The sequence below is a fragment of the Myotis yumanensis genome, unplaced genomic scaffold (genome assembly GCF_028538775.1).
Source record: "Myotis yumanensis isolate MYYU_CA2020_CCGP unplaced genomic scaffold, mMyoYum1.0.hap1 SCAF_16, whole genome shotgun sequence".
In the NCBI taxonomy this organism is placed as follows: domain Eukaryota; kingdom Metazoa; phylum Chordata; class Mammalia; order Chiroptera; family Vespertilionidae; genus Myotis; species Myotis yumanensis.
In genome coordinates, this window is record NW_027223767.1 from 40,482,669 (window position 1) to 40,504,705 (window position 22,037).

At 49.5% G+C, this 22,037-nt stretch overlaps 2 protein-coding genes across 2 annotated transcripts; one reads left to right on the forward strand and one right to left on the reverse strand.

Moving 5' to 3' along the window:
* The first annotated feature begins 3,033 nt into the window (after nucleotides 1-3,033).
* Nucleotides 3,034-12,766, forward strand: NLE1 (notchless homolog 1). Its single transcript, XM_070393042.1, has 13 exons — nucleotides 3,034-3,067; nucleotides 3,193-3,336; nucleotides 4,307-4,524; nucleotides 5,126-5,205; nucleotides 5,925-6,001; nucleotides 6,149-6,246; nucleotides 6,495-6,687; nucleotides 7,136-7,271; nucleotides 7,436-7,482; nucleotides 9,582-9,784; nucleotides 11,511-11,670; nucleotides 11,763-11,833; nucleotides 12,446-12,766. The coding sequence occupies exons 1-13, from the start codon at nucleotides 3,050-3,052 to the stop codon at nucleotides 12,456-12,458; spliced, it is 1,458 nt and encodes a 485-aa protein (XP_070249143.1). The 5' UTR covers nucleotides 3,034-3,049; the 3' UTR covers nucleotides 12,459-12,766.
* Nucleotides 12,767-14,240: 1,474 nt separating this feature from the next.
* FNDC8 (fibronectin type III domain containing 8) lies at nucleotides 14,241-20,950 on the reverse strand. Its single transcript, XM_070393044.1, has 4 exons — nucleotides 20,745-20,950; nucleotides 16,748-17,117; nucleotides 14,951-15,187; nucleotides 14,241-14,393 (listed from the first exon to the last, which is right to left on the reverse strand). The coding sequence occupies exons 1-4, from the start codon at nucleotides 20,948-20,950 to the stop codon at nucleotides 14,241-14,243; spliced, it is 966 nt and encodes a 321-aa protein (XP_070249145.1).
* Between the last annotated feature and the right edge of the window lie 1,087 nt (nucleotides 20,951-22,037).

Sequence of the window (22,037 nt, forward strand, 5' to 3'; positions counted from 1 at the left end):
AATCTTCCTGAGATGGGAGCTATGTATTACCACTAAAGAAGGTCTCCCCTGCGGAATGGGGCAGGAATTGTTTCTCCCCATCCAACTGAGGGTTCCTGAGGCAAATTTATGAGGTTGTCCCCACTTGGACTCAGAACTCTCGCCTTTCAGTGTCTCCAAGCCTGGGCTGTGAGCTCCTTCTTAGAGGAAAGAATAGCATCTCATGCAGTTTGACTTTCCCTGGTGCAGATGCTGGGCAGAGTCAGTGTCCAGTGTGTGTTTCCTGAATAAATAGATGAACGAATGCTGTCTTCATGCTGATGCTTTGCTTCACTTACCACTAATGTGCCCCCCTCCCTATGTATCTTCAAACTTACCAGACCCTGGCTGAGAAAGACATGAAGAAAAAGCTTAAGTGGGTTACCCACACTAGATTCTGCTCCTGGCCCTGTGACCTTGAACACACAGCTATGACCTTGGACAAGTTCCAGCCGTGATGCGTGATTGTCTAATGTATGTTTGCTGACTAAATAAATAAATAAATGGATGGATGGATGGATGAATTCCCTGAGCTTATGGTGTCCCAAACCCTGGGTCCCTTTGTGGGGCAAGTTCTCTGTTCCATGAAGTAATATGACAAAGGATCCTGCCATGGGCAGAGAACTGCAGTTCTGTGACTTAAGGTCCGATGAATCCCAGATTCAAATCCTGATTCAGTAATTTATTCCACAAGCACTTCTTAAGCAACTACTATAGGCCAAGAACCGTAAAGGATCACGAAAACAGAGAACACTCATGAGGACAGGATTTATGTCTATTTTGTTCACTTGCATATTCCAAGTGCCTATAATAGTGTGTGGTGTGTAGTAGGTGCTCAATAACATTTGTTGAATAGATGGTGAAATAATTCCATAAATCTGCAATTTTAAATATGAGGAATATTGGGATGTTTTCGAAAACATATAATAGAAAAACATGACCTCTTTTTTAAAAAGGCTTCCCTGAGTAAATGATTAAAGGAGTTAATATATGGAGAGGTCCTAGAACAATGCCTGGAGAGAGTAAGGGCTTAATATACCTGTTGAATGAATGAATGAAGAATGAATGAATGAATATTTAAGGCAAGACCTGAAGAATGAGAAACTTTTATATTAGTGTGTGGTAGCTGCCATAACAAAATACCACAGACCGGGTGGCTTAAACGTCAGACATTTATTTTCTCACAATTCTGGAAGCTAAAAGTCTAAGATCAAGGTGCCAGCAGGGCTGGTGTCTGACGAGACTTCTCTTCCTGGCTTGTAGGCAGCCCACTCTCACTGTGTCTTTACCTAGCTAGCCTCTTCTCTGTGTGAGTGCAGAGAGAGCTCCGGTGTCTCTTCCTCTTCTTAAACGGACACCAGTCCTATGGGGTCAGGGTCCCATCCTTATGACCCCCCTTAACCTTTATTACCTCCTTGTAGGCCCTATCTCCAAACACAGTTACTTGGGGGTCGGGGCTTTAGCATTTGAATCTGGGGTGGGGGCGGGGAGGTGTACAATTCAGTTCATAACAGTTCCAGGCAGAGAAAACTGTATGTGCAGAAGCACTGATACAGGAAGGGTCATGCCTTGGAAGAACTAAGAACCCAGGAGGATTTGATCTTAAAGAGAGAGGAATGGCTGGAGAGATAAGTAAGGCTGAATAAGGAGTTTTATAATAAGACCATTCTAAGGAGTTTGAATTTTTTTCCTGCGTGTAATATGAGCCACTGCAGGGTTTTGAGTGGAGAGAAACAGACCAGATTTTTTTTTTATTCTTTTATTTTTTTATTGTTTTATTGCTTAAAGTATTACAAAGAGTATTACATATGTCTCCTTTTTTCCCCCGCCCTCAGACCAGATTTTTTATTTAAAGTCATCACTCTGGTTGCAGTGTGGAGAATGCATGGGAGGAGGCAAGAGTGGAACCAGGGAGGCAAGTGAAGAGGTGTAGGAAACCATGTGACTCAGAGCAGAGTGCGGCAGTGGAGAGGGAGAGAATAGATTCAAGACAGGTTAACCCGGCAGAACTGACAGAGCTGAGACTGCCTGGGTGTGCGGGGCTAGGAGAGGAGAGCTGACCAGGAAAGTCCCAGGTTTCTGGTAAGAGTGCTCATGTTCTTCGTTCTCTGCTTCAGTTCCTCATCTGTAACACGGGCAGAAAAGGGTTGTTGGGAGGATTAAGGGTTATATGTGTAAAGCACTTAGAACAATTGCTATCATTGGCATTATTATTGTTATTGCTTGACAGTGATGATAACTGTAGACATTTTCTGCTTTTGTACTCATCAATTATTAATTGATCTGATCAATTTAAAAAATAATAATAAGGGGAAGGGAGTAGGGGGAGGTTGAAGAGGGTGAAGGAGGTAAATAGATGGTGACAGAAGGAGACTAAACTTTGGGTGATGAGCACACAACGCAACGCAATATACAGATGATGCATTCTAATACTGTACCTTTGAAACTTATATGATCTTATTAGCCAATATCATCCCAATAAACTTCAATGTTTTTAAAGAGTGATTTATTTCTGAGTGTGTAAAGTTATAGTGATTTTTATTTCATTCTTTTTCTTATCCATATATTCTAATTTTTCTAAATAGATATGTATAATAAAAATACAATAAAAGTCACGTTTTCAAATAAAAAAGGAAAGAACAATAATTTCTGCCCTGAACCCAACAGTCTCTGGCTTTGTAAGTCATCGCCTACAGGGCTGCTTGCTGCCTGGAGCCTATTCAATCTTCTGTCATTTTCTCTGTCTGTGACCTTTGGGAAAATCAACCGCTCAGAGCCTCGATTTCCCCATCTGTAAAGTGGGGCAGGCATCCCTGTCCTGGAGACAAGTCTGCATTCTGCAAGGCACTGGGAGGGACTGCGTGGGGCGGCAGCGAGCTGTCCAAGGGAGGTCGTGGGTACTAGGCCTGGCGCGGCGTGACACTTCCCCTCCGCAACACCAGAGGGCGATGTCGCGAGCTGCGGCACCACCCGCCCACAGCGGCGGCGCTCCGTCCCTCCCGCGTCTGTCTCCTCCACGTGGGGACGCAGGATGGCGGCGGCAGTGGCGGTGGGTGTGCGTGGATGGGGGCGGGGGCGCGCAACGGGGCGCAGGTGCCGGGGGTCCCCGAGGCGGGAGGGGGGACCCTGCCTTCCCCGGCGCGTGGCTGACGCCCGCTGCGCTTGTTGGCGCAGGACGAGGCGGCGGCGCGCGACGTGCAGCGGCTGCTAGTGCAGTTCCAGGATGAGGGCGGGCAGCTGCTGGGCTCCCCGTTCGACGTGCCCGTGGACATCACCCCGGACAAACTGCAGCTCATCTGCAACGCGCTGCTGGCCCAGGTGAGCGGTAGGCGGCGCCTCCCGGGGCGCGCCCGTTGGGGATCAAAAGACCTAAGATCGGGGGCTCAGGGGCCCACAGTGGGTGATGCACCACGGAGCGAGTCCATGGGGTGCCACTCACCCGGGGGAGGGTCAGAAAGATACATGGGCGTGAGAGCGACTACATGCCGACCAGACCATCGCGGTCCACTTGCAGAGAGAGACAGTGTTTGGAAAGCATCGGATGCATTGTCAAATGAGTCCTCGGCACAGCCCCTCATTAATGCCCCCCATTTTACAGGGTAGCCCGGAGGCATTGTGACTCGCACGATGCTACGTGGTAGATGGTAGTTTGGAATTGGACTCCAAATGTGTCAAACTCGAAGCCCGTGTTCCTTTAATGTCCAAGCCAGTGTTTTCAAAGTGTTGCCCTCCGTTTGGGTGGGAGGAGCTTAAAATGCAGGATTTGGACCCCACCCCAGACTTACTACACCTGACTCGGGGGTGAAGCAGAGCCTGCATTTCCAAGCAGCTTTTTGGATGCTTTTTACACATTATACAGCGAGGTGGGGTGGTTTGGAAAACACTGCAGGATGGTGTATACTAATCCTGCACTTGAGTGTTCTCCTTAAAGAACGCTGAAGAATCCGAATTAGTCACTAGCAATAGGATGTTGGGCTAATTACGTAGTTGCTCGGAGCCTCAGGTTTTTGTTTTTGTTTTTCCATCTTTCAAGTGGGAATATGAATGCCTACCTCCCAGCGTTGTTGTGGGATGCAGATCAAGGATTTTAAAGTGCTGTGTAAGCCTCCCACAGTAGTTCTTCAAGGATTGAGAAGGTCTAACGCAGTGGGGAATGATGGAGGCCTAAATAGCAGGGTGGCTGGGAAGAAGGAAGTTTCACCTCCCACAGCTCCGTGGGGAGCCTCCCTGGTGCAGGGGGCCGCTGTCCGCATTTGATAGGAGCGTTGCCCTCTGCCTTGCCCTCCAGGAGGACCCCCTGCCACTGGCTTTCTATGTCCACGATGCTGAGATCGTGTCCTCACTGGGGAGGACGCTGGAGGCCCAGGCGGTGGAGACGGAGAAGGTCCTCGACATCATTTACCAGCCACAGGCTATCTTCAAGGTCCGCGCTGTGACCCGCTGTACCAGCTCCTTGGAGGGCCACAGCGAGGCGGTCATTTCTGTGGCCTTCAGCCCCACAGGAAAGTAAGGACAGCTGCCGAGTTATGGAGGGGCGTGTTGGGGTGCAGCCTCTGGGTGGGGTGAGGAGGGTACCCCCAAGTGATGACCAGTGTGGCCTCAGGTGGCCTATCATAGACCCAAGCTCTGGGCTCAGGTTCCAAGGAGGGTTTCCCAAGGGAGGTTTGGTCCACAAAGACCAAGGACGCCTGCCTTGGGAGGGGCCTTCCTGGACTTGATCTCAGGAGATTTGGGCTGCACGCTCAGCTCTCCCCCTTCTAGCTGTGTGACCTGGGTAGGTCCCTTAACCTTTCTGGGTTAATTCTTCATCACCTGTGGAACTGGGTTTCTTTGCTTCTCACAGTCCTGCGAGGATAGTGAGAAACTTTAAATCTGGTTATAGCTGTGGCCGTTCCTTTTAGGAAGGAAGAGCAGCGAAATGATCTGTTGGGGTCTCCTCCCAGGTGGCAGCAGTGTTCCGTTTCTCCTTTTCATGGGAGAGAAAAGGCCAGTCCCAGACTCTAGTCCCAGAAGACAGTTACACGGGCAGCAGAAATGGGCAGTGCTTCGGGGTGGGCCCTGCCCCTGGGCCCGGCTGCAGAGGTCAGGCCGCCTCTCTCTTCTGCAGGTACCTGGCCAGCGGCTCTGGAGACACCACTGTGCGCTTCTGGGACCTCAGCACCGAGACACCGCATTTCACGTGCCAGGGTCAGTGTGCAGTTGGCCGTTTAGGGGGTTTGACTGGGGGGCGGGTGACCCACTCCAGCTCTTTAATTCCTGAGGCAGATTCCAACTCCTTCATGTCCATTTAGTGATGACCTGTTCCTGAGCAGAGACTGCACCCTTGAGCCGAGCCAGCCTCTTAAAAACAAGCAGACTAGACCAAAGCGTCAGTGAGGGGTTGTGGGAAGGGGCTGATGGGCTAGTAGCAAGGAGGACCTGGCTTAAATCCAGCCTCTGCCATGGTGGTTCTCAAACGTGAACGCTCATTGGAATCACCTAAGTGGTGCTGGTGATGCTAGTCTGGGGACCACTTACCGGCTGGGCAAGGACCTTGTGTGTGTGGAGAGCCTACGCCCTTTTTAAGCTTCTGTTTTCTCTTCTGGAAAAGGGGGGTGATAATCTTGCTTTGCCTCATACCTTAGTGCTATTGTGAGAATTTCAAGGGATGACACCTATGAAAACGCGTTACATCACGTGTCATGTGAGGAATTATTGGAAAGCGGCAGTGTTATCTGTACAGCAAGACGCATGGTTCTGGCACTTGAGGTGTATTTTCCTGCTGCCTAGGAAACCTTATCTCTCCTTTTGTTCAATCATTCACTTATTCAGCAACAAGTTTAGGAGTTCCTGCTATGTGCCAGGCATTTCTAGGAACTGGGGATAAGAACAGATGTCCCTCCTTTCTCCCTTCCCTTCTTTCTCAGGACACAGACACTGGGTCCTCAGCATATCCTGGTCCCCCGACGGCAAGAAGCTGGCCTCAGGCTGCAAGAATGGCCAGGTAGATGGAGGTCAGGGGAACTAGGCAGGGACTCAAGGGCCACCTTCCTGGAGCTGAGTCACAGTCGGGTTCTGGGTCTTTAGGGAGGTGGGTGGGTGGGGCAGGGGAACCTCAGGGAGGCTTATTATGTGAGCTTCTGTCTTTCAGATTCTCCTGTGGGACCCAAACACAGGGAAGCAGGTGGGCAGGACCCTCGCCGGCCATAGCAAGTGGATCACGGGCCTGAGCTGGGAGCCCCTCCATGTGTAAGTGATACTGACAGGGCTGGGGTAATGAGGAACGAGCGGCTCAAAGCTTTCTCCCCTCTGCGCACTTGACGCAGAGAGGGCTGTTCATCACAGGGCCTGAGAGCCGCCTGCAGGTGCCACTGAATCTTGGGGTCAAGAAGCTGTGCAGACATTGCCCTGACCCTTGAACTGGGAATGGGGAGGCGCCATGGGAAGACCGGCGTTGCCAGGTCAGAAGTGAGGTCACATCTCCCCTCCCCTCCCAGGAACCCCGAGTGCCGCTACGTGGCCAGCAGCTCCAAGGACGGCAGCGTGCGGGTCTGGGACACGACCTCGGGCCGCTGTGAGCGCATCCTCACCGGGCACACCCAGTCGGTCACCTGCCTTCGGTGGGGAGGAGACGGGCTTCTCTACTCTGCCTCGCAAGACCGCACCGTCAAAGTCTGGAGGGCTCACGACGTAAGAGCTGGGAAGGTTCAGGGGGAACACTGACCAGTGTCTCCTGAGCATGCTCTGAGAGCCAGGTCGAGGAGACTCTTGGGGAACACGGGGTCCTGTGGTTGGTGCCGCGCTATAAAGGAGGTTCCAGTGTCCACTAGCATAGGCAGGCTCTGGAAATTCCTGTGGTGAGAAGCCTATTGAACCTGCCTTATTCCAACCTTACTTGACCAGAGCCTTTTCTTTCTGACATACTAACTTCCTTCCATGAAACATATTTTCAGAAACATTAATCTGAGCTAATGCTCTCTTTTTACAAATGAGGAGAGACTTGAGGCCATAAGGGTGGTTTGGTGAAGATCACAATGAATGAGAGTCCTGACTTTGAGTCTCCTGGGACTAATCTGGAGGTCAGTTTCCCGAGGGTGGAGAGTGGTATGTGGGTCTGACCTGTCTCCTTCTCCCCTAGGGTGTGCTCTGCCGGACTCTGCAAGGCCACGGCCACTGGGTGAACACCATGGCCCTCAGCACTGACTATGCCCTGCGCACAGGGGCCTTTGAGCCAGCTGAGGCCTCGATTAACCCCCAAGACCTCCAGGGGTCCTGTGAGTGCGCGGGAGAAGGAGGGGAGAGAGCTGCTTGGTAAAGAGCCAGTTCTCTAGCTTAATGTGTGAGAGTTGAACCTGGGCGGCAGGTGTTTGCTGTTCGTGTTGGATTTTCTAATCAGCCTTACGCCTTACCTTCTCTCCCCTCCGGTACGTGGACACAGTGCAGGAGCTGAAGGAGAGGGCTCTGAGCCGGTATAACCTTGTGCGGGTGAGTATGTGCCAGCCGCTGGCACGTCCACCTCTGTGCTTGTCTGTCTTAGTCCCTGCAGCGCTCTGCAGACGCTCAGCCCCTCTGCCTCTAGCCCAGTGATGGCGAACCTTTTGAGCTCGTGTGTCAGCATTTTGAAAAACCCTAACTTAACTCTGGTGCCGTGTCGCATATAGAAATTTTTTGATATTTGCAACCATAGTAAAACAAAGACTTATATTTTTGATGTTTATTTTATATATTTAAATGCCATTTAACAAAGAAAAATCAACCAAAAAAATGAGTGTCATAGGTTCGCCATCACTGCTCTAGCCCCGCCTCAGAAAGTACTTTTCTAAAAAGTTGTTCTTGAAAATCCTAGTTTATACTTCTAAGGTCTTCATGTGCTGGGGATCATTTTATTTTATTTTATTTGTTTCTCTATTCATTGCATTCCCAAGATGCCTCTCTTTTTTATTTTGTTTAGTTTAAGCAACACATTCACATGGCCAGAAGTACAAGACCACAAAAAGACAGATAGTGAAAAATCTCTCATCTCTGTTGCACATTCATCCGTTCCTTTTAGAAGCATCTAGTGCCACCAGAATCTTGTTTCTCCTTCCATACTTCATATATACACACGTGCATGTATATACGTACACTGTATACAGTACGTGCTGCATAAGGACGTTTCTGTCAACAACAGACCACATATGCGATGGTCCCATAACATTATAGTGAAGCTGAAAAACTGTCGCCTAGTGATGTCACTGTCCCCACGTCCCCTCGCTGTGTATTGCTCGTGTTTGTGGTGATGCTGGTGTAAGCAAACCTATTGCGCTGCCAGTCGTATAGAAGTACAGCAGGTACAGTTACGTACAGTTACATACAGTATGTAGTACTTGATAGTGGTAATAAACAGCTGTTACTGGTTTACATATTTACTGTATTATTGTTATTAATACAGTAAAAAAAAGGTTGCTGTAAACAGTATGCCATGTTCCAGCAGCAGCCTCATTCATATGTCTCATGTTTACCTTGTCTCTTGATTGCATCATTTTCTCTTGTGCTTGAGTTAATCTCGCGTTTTGTACAGTAACATGCTATACAGCAAGCATGTCAAACTCAAAGGCTAAACACGGGCCAAATAAACAAGGTTTAAGTTGACGTGGGCTACAAAAAAACAAAAGCTTCAATTTTCATAGGACCGTAGGTTTATTTCGATAGTGATATGCTGAATACAAAGGGCTGAAATAAATGAGTAATTATTAACATAAAATAATAGAACATTTTAATAAAAATTAAATATTTTTTCTTGAACATTAACTTACCAGACACTGAATAACTGCACAAGTTAATAAGCGTAACACAAATAAACCTATTTTTCTTGTTCTCCGAAAGCAAAGTATTTCCTGTTGTGCACACCAAGCAAGTCAGTCCAAGACTAATGATGTGGCAATTGGCTGCTAAAATATTCGCTGCTAGTATCAGTGGAGAGAAATGGTGCGCTTGTGCGTAAGGCTAATCATTCATTAGCGAACGTTGTAGTTTGTTAATAATTACGTATAACAGGATATTGTAAAAATTTAGTTACAAGATTTTTATTAAAACGTTTCTTACATACCGTTATATTGGCTGGGCCTCAAAAATATTCACTGTGGGTGGGCCGCGAGTTTGACACGCTTGCTATACAGGCTGCTTGCCTGGCACCAATAGGCTGCACCCTATAGCCTAGGTGTGCGGTAGGCTATACCATCTAGGTCTGTGTAAGTGCACCCTGTGAAGTTCAAGCAATGGCAAAATTGCCTAACGACACATTTCTCAGAACATGTCCCCATCATTAAACAGCACAAACGCTTAATTCTTCCCCTTTTTTAACACACCACTCTGTACCTGGCTTTTTCATGTAATTACATATCTTAGAAATTGTCCTATGTTCGTAAAGTTCTTTCTGGGGTTTGGGGGGAGTAACTCCTGAGTTGGCAGCTGGCCCCAGCCTCCCTGCTCTGGGTCCCGGCCGCCGTGCTGGGATTGAGTAATCAGTAGCGTGTTTGTTGCCGAGGTCGCGGTCTCCCTCCCGTCTGAGACCGTGTTTACCACTGTCTTTCTGCCTCCCCTAGGGCCAGGGCCCAGAGAGGCTGGTGTCTGGCTCAGACGACTTCACCTTATTCCTGTGGTCCCCAGCAGAGGACAAGAAGCCCCTCGCACGGATGACGGGACACCAGGCCCTCATCAACCAGGTGCTCTTCTCCCCTGACTCCCGCGTGGTCGCCAGCGCCTCCTTCGACAAGTCCATCAAGCTGTGGGACGGCAGGACGGGCAAGTGAGTGGAGGTGTGGGAGGGAGAAGGCCACTGTTGCTCCGAAGGACCTGGTTCTGCCACTGGCTAGTTGTGTGGCGAGTGTCTGGATTTCGAGCCTCTGTTTCCTCCTCTTTAATAAGAAGACACCTGACCCGTCAGCCTTGTTACAAGGTTTGAATGAGATGGTATATTTAGCAGCAGCGTTAAGTAGGCACTGAAAACGCTAGTTCATCCCACATCTAAGGAGAGAAATGATCTTAACACTGGCCTTCCTCAAAGTGTGGAGCAGAGACTAGTGGCAGCAGTAACATCTGGGAATTTGATAGAAATTCAGAATCTCGGGATCTTATCGATCAGAATTTTAAATTAATTTTCCAATTATATTTGGCATACAATATGAGATTCGTTTCAGGTGTACAGCACTGTGATTAGACATTTAGATACCTTATGAGGTAACCACCCAGTAAGTCTAGTACCCACCTGACACCATACATGGTTATTACAATATTATTGACTATGTTCCCTTTGCTGTACTTTACATTCCCACGACTGTTTTGTAAATCAATTTGTTCTCTATCCGAGTTTGTTTCCTTTGTTCATTTATTTTGTTTCTTAGATCCCACATATAAGTGAAATCATATGGTATTTGTCTCTCTCTGACTTATTTCACTTAGCATAATACCCTCTAGGTCCACCCATGTTGTCACAAATGTCAAGATTCCATTCTTTTTTATGGCTGAGTAATATTCCACCATATATATATATATATATATATATATATATATATATGCCCCATTTTCTAACCTGTTTTCTATCAATGGACGTTTAAGTTGTTTCTATATCTTGGCTATTGTAAATAATGCTACAGTGAGCACAGACATGCATATATCTTTTAGAATTAGTGTTTTGGATTTCTTTGGATAAAAACCCAGAAGTGGAAATACTGGGTCGTATGGCAGTTTTATTTGTAGTTGTTTGAAGAGCCTTCATACTGTTTTCTGTAGAGGCTGAACCAATTTACATTCCCACCAACAGTGCATGAGAGTTCCCTTTTCTCCACATCCTCACTACACTTGTTTGTTGATTTATTGATGATCGCCACAGCATCTGCATTTTAATAAGGTCACCAAGTGATTCTGCTGTCGCTAAGGCTGAGAAGCACCGTGTAATGAGGCACAGTGCCCTTGGGGTTAATTAGTTTGGAGGAGAGGCGAGGGCATGGGCAGGAAGGAGCAGAGAAACCCTTGGCACCTGTGTGTCAGTGTGTATTTTTACACAGCAGCCCTTTGAAATAGGCCATTCAGTGCCTTTTTAAGGTAGGAAACTGAGTTTCAGAGATGCCTCATAACTTGTCCCAATAGACACAGTTAGTCTGAAAGTTCCAGGTGGGCCTGGCCCAGTTTTACTCCATGCCACCTGTCAGCAAGCAACTGTCATATGGGGGGGTGTCAGGCAGATGGGCTAAGCAGATGGCGGCATTGGATTCTAAGGCATGCAAAGTCGAGTGGGTATGGAGGCCTGGCAAGAGGCACCCTAGAAGCAGCTCATTTGGAGAAATTTTAAAAACACATAATGGGCAGAAATGATTAAATTGGCCTGGGGTGGGCCCAGGCAGTGGGATTTTGTAAAAGTTCCCAGGTGATTCTAACATGCAGCCAAGGTTGAAAACTATGGCTGTGGGCATCCAGGACCCTTCAGACGTGCTTGATGATCTAATCTCCATCATCATCTTCTTCCCTTGGCTCAGGTACCTGGCTTCCCTGCGTGGCCACGTGGCTGCCGTGTACCAGATTGCGTGGTCAGCCGACAGCCGGCTCCTGGTCAGTGGCAGCAGTGACAGCACACTGAAGGTGTGGGACGTGAAGGCCCAGAAGCTGGCCACAGACCTGCCAGGCCATGCGGATGAGGTACAGCCCACCCTGTGGGTATGGAATGGGAGCCTGGCCCTCCTCCTTCAGCCTCCTCACTGGCCCGCTTTCCTTCCTCCTCCTCGGGTTAGGTGTATGCTGTCGACTGGAGTCCAGATGGCCAGAGAGTGGCAAGTGGTGGGAAGGACAAATGCCTCCGGATGTGAGTTGGGGGAGGTGATGATTGGTGTGCTGGGCTTGCTGTCACTCTGTGACTTTCCCTTCTGGCGTAGAATTTGGAGGGTTTGCCAAGTTCCCAGGACGGGGCATTGCAGGGATTATGGGAGACCCTGACAGTTCTGAGGCTGCTCTGTGGAGGGCGTGGGGGGTCCAGGGCCGCCCCAGCACGAGCCAATAGTTCTTCGTGAGCACTGGACTTGGGAGTCTTCAGACCTAGTTCAAATCCTGGTTCTCCCTTCAATGTGCAGTCTTGAGAGCTTGGCTAACCTGTCTCTTGGGGGTTATCAAACTTGAGCAGACAGGAAGATCAAAGGTAGGCGGTGAGCACACCTTGGAACCAGAAGCATCGTGTGCTTGTCTTCACCCCACCATCACTGTCATTGGACAACTTGCTGGGCACCCCAGGGGCCGGGCCTGGTCTGAGGCCCTGGTGAGGCAGGCGGCGGATGCCCAGCCTGAGTGAGGCTGAGACGGTAGCCAGGCTCTGGATGGCTGAGGGGAAACCACAGGTCCTCGCTGTGGCGGGCTCCTGGGATTACATGGCAGCCTCCCTTTCCTGCGGTCACTCCCCATCTGTCCCCTCCCCTCTCCACAGATGGAGGAGATGACCCCCACCTGGACTTGGCCTGTGCCAGCTGCCTGCCCTGACAGACCAGAGGCCGGGTGGTGACCCGGAGAACAAGAGTGGCCTGCTGTCCTTGCACAGACCCTAGAGCAGATCGGAGGTCAGAGGTGGTTACCGCAGAGCTCAGCCCTTGGCTGTCACTCTGTACCTTCCTGGTACCCTCAGGGGTGACAGGAGGCCAGGCAACAACTAGACCCCTGCTGCTGCCCCTGCCTCCTTTCCCTCCTGTCAGCTCTATTCAGCGTCAGACCCCAGATTCTGTGACCAAATAAATAACTTATATTTTGTGTGTTTGGGTTAGAATCCCTTGTCTAGAATCCCTGGGCTCAACCAAGGTCTATGCTAAGTCTGTTTGTCTAGCCTCCTCTGCACTGGGCCAGGAAGCCAACTTTCCTCTCTCCCCACCCCCTTGTGCCTGTAAGGGAGAGGCTGGTTGAGGCTGGGGAGGCTGGCTGAAACCCGTGATCGTGGCCAGAGTTTAAGCCAAGGCTGAGCTGCCTGATGTGTGTGCACGAGCCACATGTGGCTATTTCCATTAACTAGCATCCCTGCAGTTAGAGATGCTGTTCTCAGGCGCTCCAGCTCCAGGCTGCTGAGTGTATTGGACAGCACTGTCGTCATCACGGAGTTCTGCTGGCCAGTGCTGCTCCGTGGGGCGCCCCCCTCAGCTCCTCACCAGCACACTTCTCGAGGCCTTGCCATCCCCGAGCACTGTGGCCGGCTCTCAGGATACAGAGAGGTGACGGCTGTCCCGGAAGATTCTCTAGTGGGGCATGCAGTGGTGAGAGCTCCGGCAGAAGTGGGCAAAGTGTGTTAGGGGAGGATGGTTCTGTCCCCTGAGGACTTCAGGTATGAAGGGACCCCACAGACTCTTGATGCATCCTGCCTCCACTTTCTCCTGTTCCAGCGCTATGGCAGATTGCTGAGGTTGAACTTCTAAACCATCCTTGTTTGTACTGCTTAGGCCACAGCACTTCTAATCTCTTGTTCCCTCACCTGCCCCCACCCTCTTCTGTGCCTTTATATATCCCTCATAGTAGCCCTGCAGCTGGTCTCATATATGTGTGTGTGTGTGTGTGTGTGTGTGTTTTAATCCTCACCTGAGGATATTTTCTCCATTGATTTTTTTACCCCCTAGAGGCTGGGGGAGGGGTGGGGCTGGGGGGGCGCAGGAGAGAAACATCGATTGGTTGCTTCCCGCACGTGCCCTGACCAGGGCTGGGGATCAAGCCTGCAACTAAGGTATGTGTCCTTGACCGGAAATTGAACCCAAGTCCCTTTGGTCCACAGGCCAACGCTCTAACCACTGGGAAAAACGGGCCAGGGCACGTCCCCATTTTTTTTTTTTATAAGGAAACAGCCCAGGAAGCTTAAATGGTTTGCCCATGCCCTCACATCCAAGAAGAGCCAGAATTAAATCTGGCACTGCCCCAAAGATTGTGTAATTTGCACCCTGTCCCTCCAGAGCTCGTCTGATGTTGATGGTGTGCGGACTGCCGCCACCTCTGCCCAACGTTGCTGTTTTTCCTGGTGTGTGTTTTAGTCTGGGTGCCGGTCACTTCGTCCCGTGGGGAAGAAAGAGGGTGGTGCTGGCAGAGCCGGGCAGGAGGAGGTGGTGGCTGTGCACAGCATGAAGCAGAATGGAGAGATGCTGAGTGACCTGCAGGTCTTTAATGAGGGATCTGGACTTAGCCTGGATCTGGGGAGGGGTGCCTGCAGCTGTGGGCAGTGGCTGACCTGGCCTGCAGTGCCCTGGAACCCTCCCTTAGTAGGGAAATAGGTTTTCCAGATCTTCCAGCCTCCGCATCTCAGCCTGCCTCATGGCCACTGTTTTCCTCTGCGATTCCTTGCGCCGCACGGTGATCTGGATGGGGTTGTTCTCCGGGAAGCTGGTCAGGTCGTTGGCAACGGTTGCAAACTGAAATCACACAAGAGAACACCTCAGACTTCCTTCCCAGACCTGACCTCTCTCTGCCACCCCCGGTTTGTTTGTTCAATGGGATCTTAGGTAGCATCACCAACCTACCTATCAACACCAGAAACAGGTACGAGGCGGCCTGATTCAAACCTGTGATATTTCCAACCATAGGGCTGTGGACCTGGGCCTCTCCCGGACCCCATGCCCCTGCCCACCCCCAGGCTGCTCCCTTCTTTGTCCCCCTTCAGCCCAGCCTCTGTCCTGTATCTGTCAATGCCCTTGACTTCCTGACCCATTGACAATCATTGGTACTGAGCTGAAAGATGAACGTGATAGTGATGCTGATGAGTACATCAGTTTGCATTCCCAGTGGGCACCAGAAGTGGCTTAATCCTCAAGCCTCCCAGAAGAGAGCAACTCGGAGGTGAAGTGTATTTGCGCAGGTAGGAGGAAAGCAAGCAGGGAGATGTCGTGGGGGTATAGGGTGTCCCCAACCTCCAAAGCCCCTGGTGTAGACCTCTCCCTAACCCTGTGGGCCCCCATCTTTCAGGGCTCACTTTGTAGGGCTTGCACCACTTCCCCGCCCCAGCTGTGTTGACGGCACGGACGATGAGGCAGTAACTTGTGTTAGGCTTCAGCTCCATCAGCTTGACAGTGGTACCCAAGATCTTGTGGAAGATCCACGGGCAATTCTTTGTCTTGGGAGACTCATTGTCTTTTTTCTTGGCCATCTCCTGCAACAGGACCTGGTAGAAGCTGACCGGCTGCCTGCTCATGGCATAGGTCCAGGAAATCTAGTGGGGAAGAGAGCCCCCAAAGCTTCCTCAGACCTGGCCCGGGCTGTCCTCCCATCATCCCGACTCGCACCACCCACCCCCACATGGGTGGGAGTGCCCCTCTTCCATCCCCTGTTCCTGCTGGAGCTGAGGCATATCTGATGGGAGGTGCAAGGTGCGCCACCTGGGTGTGGAACCACCAGCGCGAAGCATTTGCGGCTCTCCCTGCACAGCCCCACCCACCTTGGGGTGTGCCTTCATTCCATTTCTTCTAGACCAGCACTTTTTCAACCAGTGCGCCCCAAGAATTGTTAAAACGTGCAATACCTGACACTAAATAGTCAACCGGCACCGCGGCACATGCACGTTTTGAAAATTCTTGCAGCACATCAGGGTGGAGAATCGCTGTTCTAGACACGTCAGTTGAGAGGGGTCTGAAGAGATGGTCTTGTCCACCTCACTCATTGCATGTGGGGTTAAATGTTCAGAGGGCAAGTGGCTGGCCCATGGTCACATAGCAATTACGTGACAGGGATCAAACCAGTAGCTCCAGAGCCCATGTGCTTTGCACTACAGCAGTGGTTGCCAAGCAAGCCTGACGAAGGACCCCAGGGAGTTTCAGTAACACTGCAGATCCTGGCCTGCTGTCTCCTGGCCAGCTTCCCATTTACAGTTTCTCCCCTGTCTAGGCCGAGTAGTTGTCAAACTGGTGTGCCTGAGAATACCCTGGGGGACTTGGTAAGACAGATTGCTGCTCCCTGCCCTGACAGTCTGTGGTTCAGTCGGGTGGGAGGCTTAAATTTGTAACTAGCTGCTAGGTGATGCTGACCCTGCTAGTGGTCTGGGAACCACACTTTTGAGAAATGCTGCTCCGGGCCTTCCAGCAATGGAGCTTCTAGATTTATCTTCCTAAAACAGCTCAAGTTGCTTCCATCACCAAAAATCAAGCTCTGCAAAAAGCTGCTCTCGGTTGCTTACAGAAAAATCTTTAAAGTAGCCTGACTTCGGAGGACTTCTGGAAAATGACCCCAGGCTAACTTTCCCCATCTATTCTCCTAGGACAGCATCACCTGGGAATTTGTTAGATTCTCAGCCCCCACCCCCCGGGTCTACTGAATCAACCAGATGAGGTCCAGAATCTTGTTTTTAGCAAGATGGTCAGATCTGCAGGCACAGGAAAGTGTGCATTGGGGCCTGGGTGTTTCCTCCCCCACTTTCCCACCGATGACCCTTAGCTAGTGTCAGCCCCTCCAGGCAATGGCTTTCCCCCATCTCTAGATGTTTAAACCTACCTCTACCCCAGCTCCAGTGTTACCAAGAGCTAATTCCTGCACCTGGAAGTAATGTGTCTTTCCTCTGACTTCCTGGTGGGCTTGATCTGAACTCTTCCTACAGCAATGAGCCCTTTCTAGCTTGCACTGGAGTTCCTTACAAACATGCCCTCTCTCCTAACCTATGAACTCGAGGTCAGGATGCAGTTGTTAGGCATCTTCACACCCCTCCAGAGCTCAGCTCAGTGCCTGGCACATTGGGGGTAGACAGTAAGCCTTTGCCAAATGCGTGAGGAAGAAAACGCACCACGGCCGTGTAATCGCTGACTGTGTGTTCACAGATAAAGGGCGCCTCTGGCACGTCCGTGACCACGGAGGACTTTGAGGATGTCGAGGAGGTGTCTGTGTCCAGCTCAGGGTTGTCAAGGTCCAGCAGGCCCTCGGGGGCTATTTGGGACTTAGATTGACGGGGGCAGAAGGCCAGGTCCTCCTTTTCTGTATTCTTGGCCACCGAGGTGATGCTGAGCTTGTTCAGCTCGCCTTCCAGCAGCCCTGCAAAGAAGCTGCTGTTGGGCTGGGTCACGGCCAGTTTGATGGGATTCAACAAGGTAGATGAGACGGGGGAGATGCTGGTGTCATCGGAGCTGCATTCAGATTCCTCCCCTGGCATCGCCTTCCTGGAGCGCGAGGGGAGACAGGTGAGCACCCAGCCAGCCCATGCAGCCTGGAAGCTCCCGGAGGCCAGGCCTTGGGCCTGACTTACAAGGGTCCCAGCTGCTTCTGAACAGCTCAGAACATCCTCACTGCTGTGCAGCAGTGCATCTACCCACCGGGGCACAAGTGCCAAGTGCAGATTCCTGGTCCCTGGTTAGGATGGAACTGGGGAAACTGCTAAAGTTAATAGGATCCTCAGACAACTCTGATTGCAGGTGTTCTGAGAACCACAATTTGAGAAACTGCTAAAACTTTAAGGCTTCCCTACACAGTAGGGTGCAAAGTCCCAGGGAAGGACCACATGATCTACTGAGAGATGGAAAAGTATCTAAAAGAAAAATAAATTAGGCTTTACTAATATGTACTCACTAGTTAATATTTAATGTAGTTACTAATTTACTTAAAATTTATAACATTTAACATTAATATATAGCATATAAAATTAACAAATACACATATTGGGATAAATGCTCAAAAACTTTTTCCTTCCATTCTAACTTTTTAAAATCATGACCTATTTTAGATATAGCCAAAGACATCAAGAATAATATATTAGCCTGGCAAGTGTGGCTCAGTAGTTGAGCATCGACCTCTGAACCAGGAGGTCAGGGCACATGCCTGGGTTGTAGGCTCAATTCCCAGTGGGGGGGCGTGCAGGAGGCAGCTGATCAATGGTTCTCTCATCATTGATATTTCTCTCTCTCTCTGAAAGCAATAAAAAATAATATGTTAATATAATATATTAAACCTATGTGATCGTGTCAACTAATGTCACCCCAATAAATTTAATTTAAAAAAAAGAATAATAGCCGAGGCCGGTTTGGCTCAGTGGATGGAGCGTTGGCCTGCGGACTGAGGGGTCCCAGGTTCGATTCCGGTCAAGGGCATGTGCCTGGGTTGTGGGCACATCCCCAGTGGGAGATGTGCGGGAGGCAGCTGGTCGATGTTTCTCTCTCATCGATGTTTCTGGCTCTCTATCTCTCTCCCTTCCTCTCTGTGAAAAATCAATAAAATATATTTTTTAAAAAATAAATAAAAAATAAATAAAAATAAAAAAAGAATAATATATTAAGCTTTTATTTAGCCGTCATCCAGCTTCAGAACTAAAGCCTCATCAGTATAGTTGAAGGCCACTGGATTCTTCTCTCCCCACCTTACTCAGAGATAACCAGTACAGTAAATTTAAAATTTTTGTGGTTATTATTCCTCGTGTGTTGTTACATATGTATGTTAACCCTAAGCAAGATATATTTTGCATATTTTTAAATATGTTTTTATTGATTTCAGAGAAGGGAAGGGAGAGAGAGAAACATCAGTGATGAGAGAAAATCATCAATTGGCTGCCTCCTGCCCTCCCCACACTGGGGATCAAACCTACAATCTAGGCATGTCCCCTGACTGAGAATTGAACCATGATCTCCTGGTTCATAGTCAGTGCTCAACCACTGAGCAACACCATCCAGGACATATTTCTAAACTTTACATAATAAATGGTATCATTCAGTACATATCCATCAGCAGCTTGCTTTTTCATTCAGCATTGTGTTTTTTCCTATTCATCTGTATTACACAATAGCTCTGGTTTAATCGTTTTAACTGTTGTTTGGTTTTTCATTACAGGCATATCTGTATTGTTACTAATTATTTGCTATTAAAAAGGAAAACCTTGTACAGGTTTCCACTATTTAAATATTTTTTTACCAGTGAAGTGCAGAACCCCCCAAAATTGGCTTTCATATCTTTTTTTAAATCTACCTTTACCCAAAGTAAGGAATACATATTACATGGCAACCTAGTATACTCATACATACACATAATACTAAAGCACACTGCACAAACCAGTTCTTCCTCTATGTGTGATGTGCTCTGGAACTTGTTATTCTGTTTAATTTCATTTTTATGATACCGGTCTCCACCAACTAGAATGAGTTCCTGACCCATCTATGGGTCACAACCCACAGTTTGAAGAGCACTTGTCTAGAAAGAGCAGTCAGGGTCACACGGTGAGTTGATGGCAGACTTGGAACTAGAACCCAGATCCCCTGGGCCCCAGGCCTGGCCCTGGCACTTTCTGCCTCATCTCCTCTGCTTCCTACCCCATCTCCCTCAGCTGCTCTGGCCAAGTCAGCAACCAACACGCTCCCCTGGGTCCCTCACGCCAGGGCTGCTTCTGGCTTCATGGTTGACTGATGGACTAAATATTTCCTCCCTGAGCTCCAGCTCCATTGACCTCCTCCTAAGAGACCCTGATCAGCCCAAACCTTCTGGGCTAGCCCATCCGTGGTGGGAATTTGGAATAGATGATTCCCCCACCAAGGTCATTGTAGGTGGAAGAGTCTGAGTAGAGATGCCATTTATACTTCAGGTTGTCCTAATGGATCTGTTTTAGACTTACTTTGTCAAAAGACCAGTGCTGATGTGGGCATGGAAGGCAGCTAGCACTGGGCTGTATGCTGCACATGCTCTCTTCTGGTATTTACAATAGCCCTGCTGGATGAGCGTTAGCCCCAATTTCCAGATGAGGGACTAATCTTACTTACAGCCATATACTAAGTAGTATTTGAACTTGGACTCATAGCCCTAGGTCTTCCCATTAGAGCATGAAGTTTCCTATAAGCATCCATCACTTTAGCCATACCTGCTACTTACAGGCTTCTTAGGAAATGGACACCATATCCCCTTCATATAATCAGGACCAGCTACATAGTTTGTGGGTCCCTTTCTTCAGACATTATTAAGAATATCAGGAGAATAACAGCAGCACATTCAACTAAGCGCAGGGCCCTTCTAAATGTGGGGCTGTGTGTGACTATAAAGGTCACACACACTGAAACTGCCCTGCAGATAACTTCTCAGGCCACCCCTTCACTACTATCATATCAACACTACTACCACCCTTCCCGGCTCTCCCCTTCCCTTCCTAGACATTCAGCTCACGTATCACTTCCTCCAAGAAGCCTCCCTTAACTGTATCTTCTCCCAAGCTATACTAAGCCTCCTCCATTTTCTCAAGGTGTCTGGTCATAGCACAGACCATGCTGTATTATTCTTGATTCTTCACACACACACACACACACACACACACACACACACCAGGCTGGGAGCTTCTTGAATCCTGGGCCAGACACCTTACAGGAGCTCTCAAAGGGTTTTGTGGCATGAAGTAAAGGGAACCCAGAACCACCAAGGAGAAGCAGTTAACCTCGGTCTGAAGACAGACAGGTTATTGGGGGGCCATAATCAGGAAGGGGAAGGCACCAAAAGGGAGGATTGAGAGAGGGGAGCCATGGAAGAGTGGAAGGGGCAGGGGTGTCTGGTGGGCGGTGTGAGGACCCTAACTAGACTAAGGGGCTGAGGAGCACTGTCAACAAATCTCCGACTAATCCCAGAAGACCTCCTGGAGTAGGAGGCCTACATGTGTCTAAGAACTGACATGGGCCCAGGAATCCATAGTGCAACCTGCACACATGCTGTCCCCTGGGAGTTCAGGGCCCAGGTTGTGACAGCTCCAGGAAGTACCTCTTCTTCAAGCCTCTCCCACCTGCAGCCCCAGCCTTAGCAAGGAGGACAGAACCCGGAGTGTATCTTACGGTAGACTGGTAAGGTTGATGGTATCTTCCTTCATGAATGTAATCAAACTGCCCCTTGAGGAAAGAGGGAGTCCTTTGGTGGCAACCATCCTGTTCATAGACTTGGGGTTTAGAAAGGGCTTCGACATTTGATTCAAAACGAGAGTCTCCTTTTTCATCATGTTCTCCTCCCCATCTCCCACTTTACAGAACACCTCTGATGCCATCGAGTTCGTTTGGGACCACAGCCGACAACCAAGCTGACAGGAAGTAGAGAGAAACTGGGGGCAGGGGACCCAGCCTTAGTTTGGCTGGGATGGGGGTGCAATGAGCTGACTTCATAATCATCACAGAGTGTAACAATTAGGGGACAGCCTCCCCCTTAATCTGAGGCTGCTGCTACCCAGGGCCAGGGCCAGGGCCTGGAGCGAGGTAGAGCCAAGAACAGACTGCATCCCCCTTCCAGCTCCAATGCTCGGTGGCTCAGCAGCCCTGCCCTTCTGCAAAAATCTCAAAGGCTCCCCACCTATGATGCCCTTTGGAGCTGCCCTGGGAAGGAGGAGAACGGTGGTAGGAGAAAGGCACCCTGGCATGGAGAGAGGAGACACTGGAACGGGTCTTTGGGACTGGGGGACTGTGGAATGCTGAGGCACCATGTCCAGAAATTCTAGGCAGCAAACCCTCACTGTGTCTAGTCTGTAGGCAGAGGGAAAACAGAGATGGTCCATGGGATTCATGGTTCCCATATACCCGGGTTTTACTGCTAGAATTCTAAACATGTCACGTGGATCTTCCTGGGTTGAGTGACAGTGGAGGATGCTGCCGAGGGATACAGAGATGGACCAGATGTTATTTCTGTTCTCAAGGAAACGACTCTACGGTAGGAAAACATGCACGCAACTTCGGGGATGGGAAGAGAAGCTGTTAAAGCAGCACAGGCTCTGCACTGAGATGTGAATTTGTCGCTCTAAGTCCAGTCCTGCCCTTACAGGCTCAGTCATCTTTGGCCCCTGACGTCACCTCCCCAGCCTCACTTTCCTCATCTGAGAACTAGGGGTAAAAATAGCGACCATCTCACTGGGTTATGAGGAGATAACTCTGTAAGGTTGTTTTGTTTCTTCCAGAGGATGAGGCAAAAGCAAAGGACATTCAAAATAACAAATCCTACGTTCTGTGTTTTATGTACTCAGGGTTTTTGTTATTTTTTTTCCAAATGGTATTTATAAAACAATGTTCAACACAGAGAAGCAGCCCTGGCGGGTGTGGCTCAGTCGCATGGGTGCTGTCCCCGTGGTGCACCGAAAGGTTGCGGGT

Excerpts from the sequence above, each read along its gene's own strand:
- NLE1 (XM_070393042.1), top strand. Across the intron at positions 6,002-6,148 it reads CAGGCTGCAAGAATGGCCAG|ATTCTCCTGTGGGACCCAAA; the intron begins GTAGATGGAGGT and ends TCTGTCTTTCAG. Across the intron at positions 6,688-7,135 it reads AAGTCTGGAGGGCTCACGAC|GGTGTGCTCTGCCGGACTCT; the intron begins GTAAGAGCTGGG and ends CTTCTCCCCTAG.
- FNDC8 (XM_070393044.1), bottom strand. The coding sequence starts at position 20,950 with ATGGCATCAGAGGTGTTCTGTAAAGTGGGAGATGGGGAGGAGAACATG. Across the intron at positions 15,188-16,747 it reads TCAGCGATTACACGGCCGTG|ATTTCCTGGACCTATGCCAT; the intron begins GTGCGTTTTCTT and ends CTTCCCCACTAG. Across the intron at positions 14,394-14,950 it reads AGTGGTGCAAGCCCTACAAA|TTTGCAACCGTTGCCAACGA; the intron begins GTGAGCCCTGAA and ends GTGTGATTTCAG.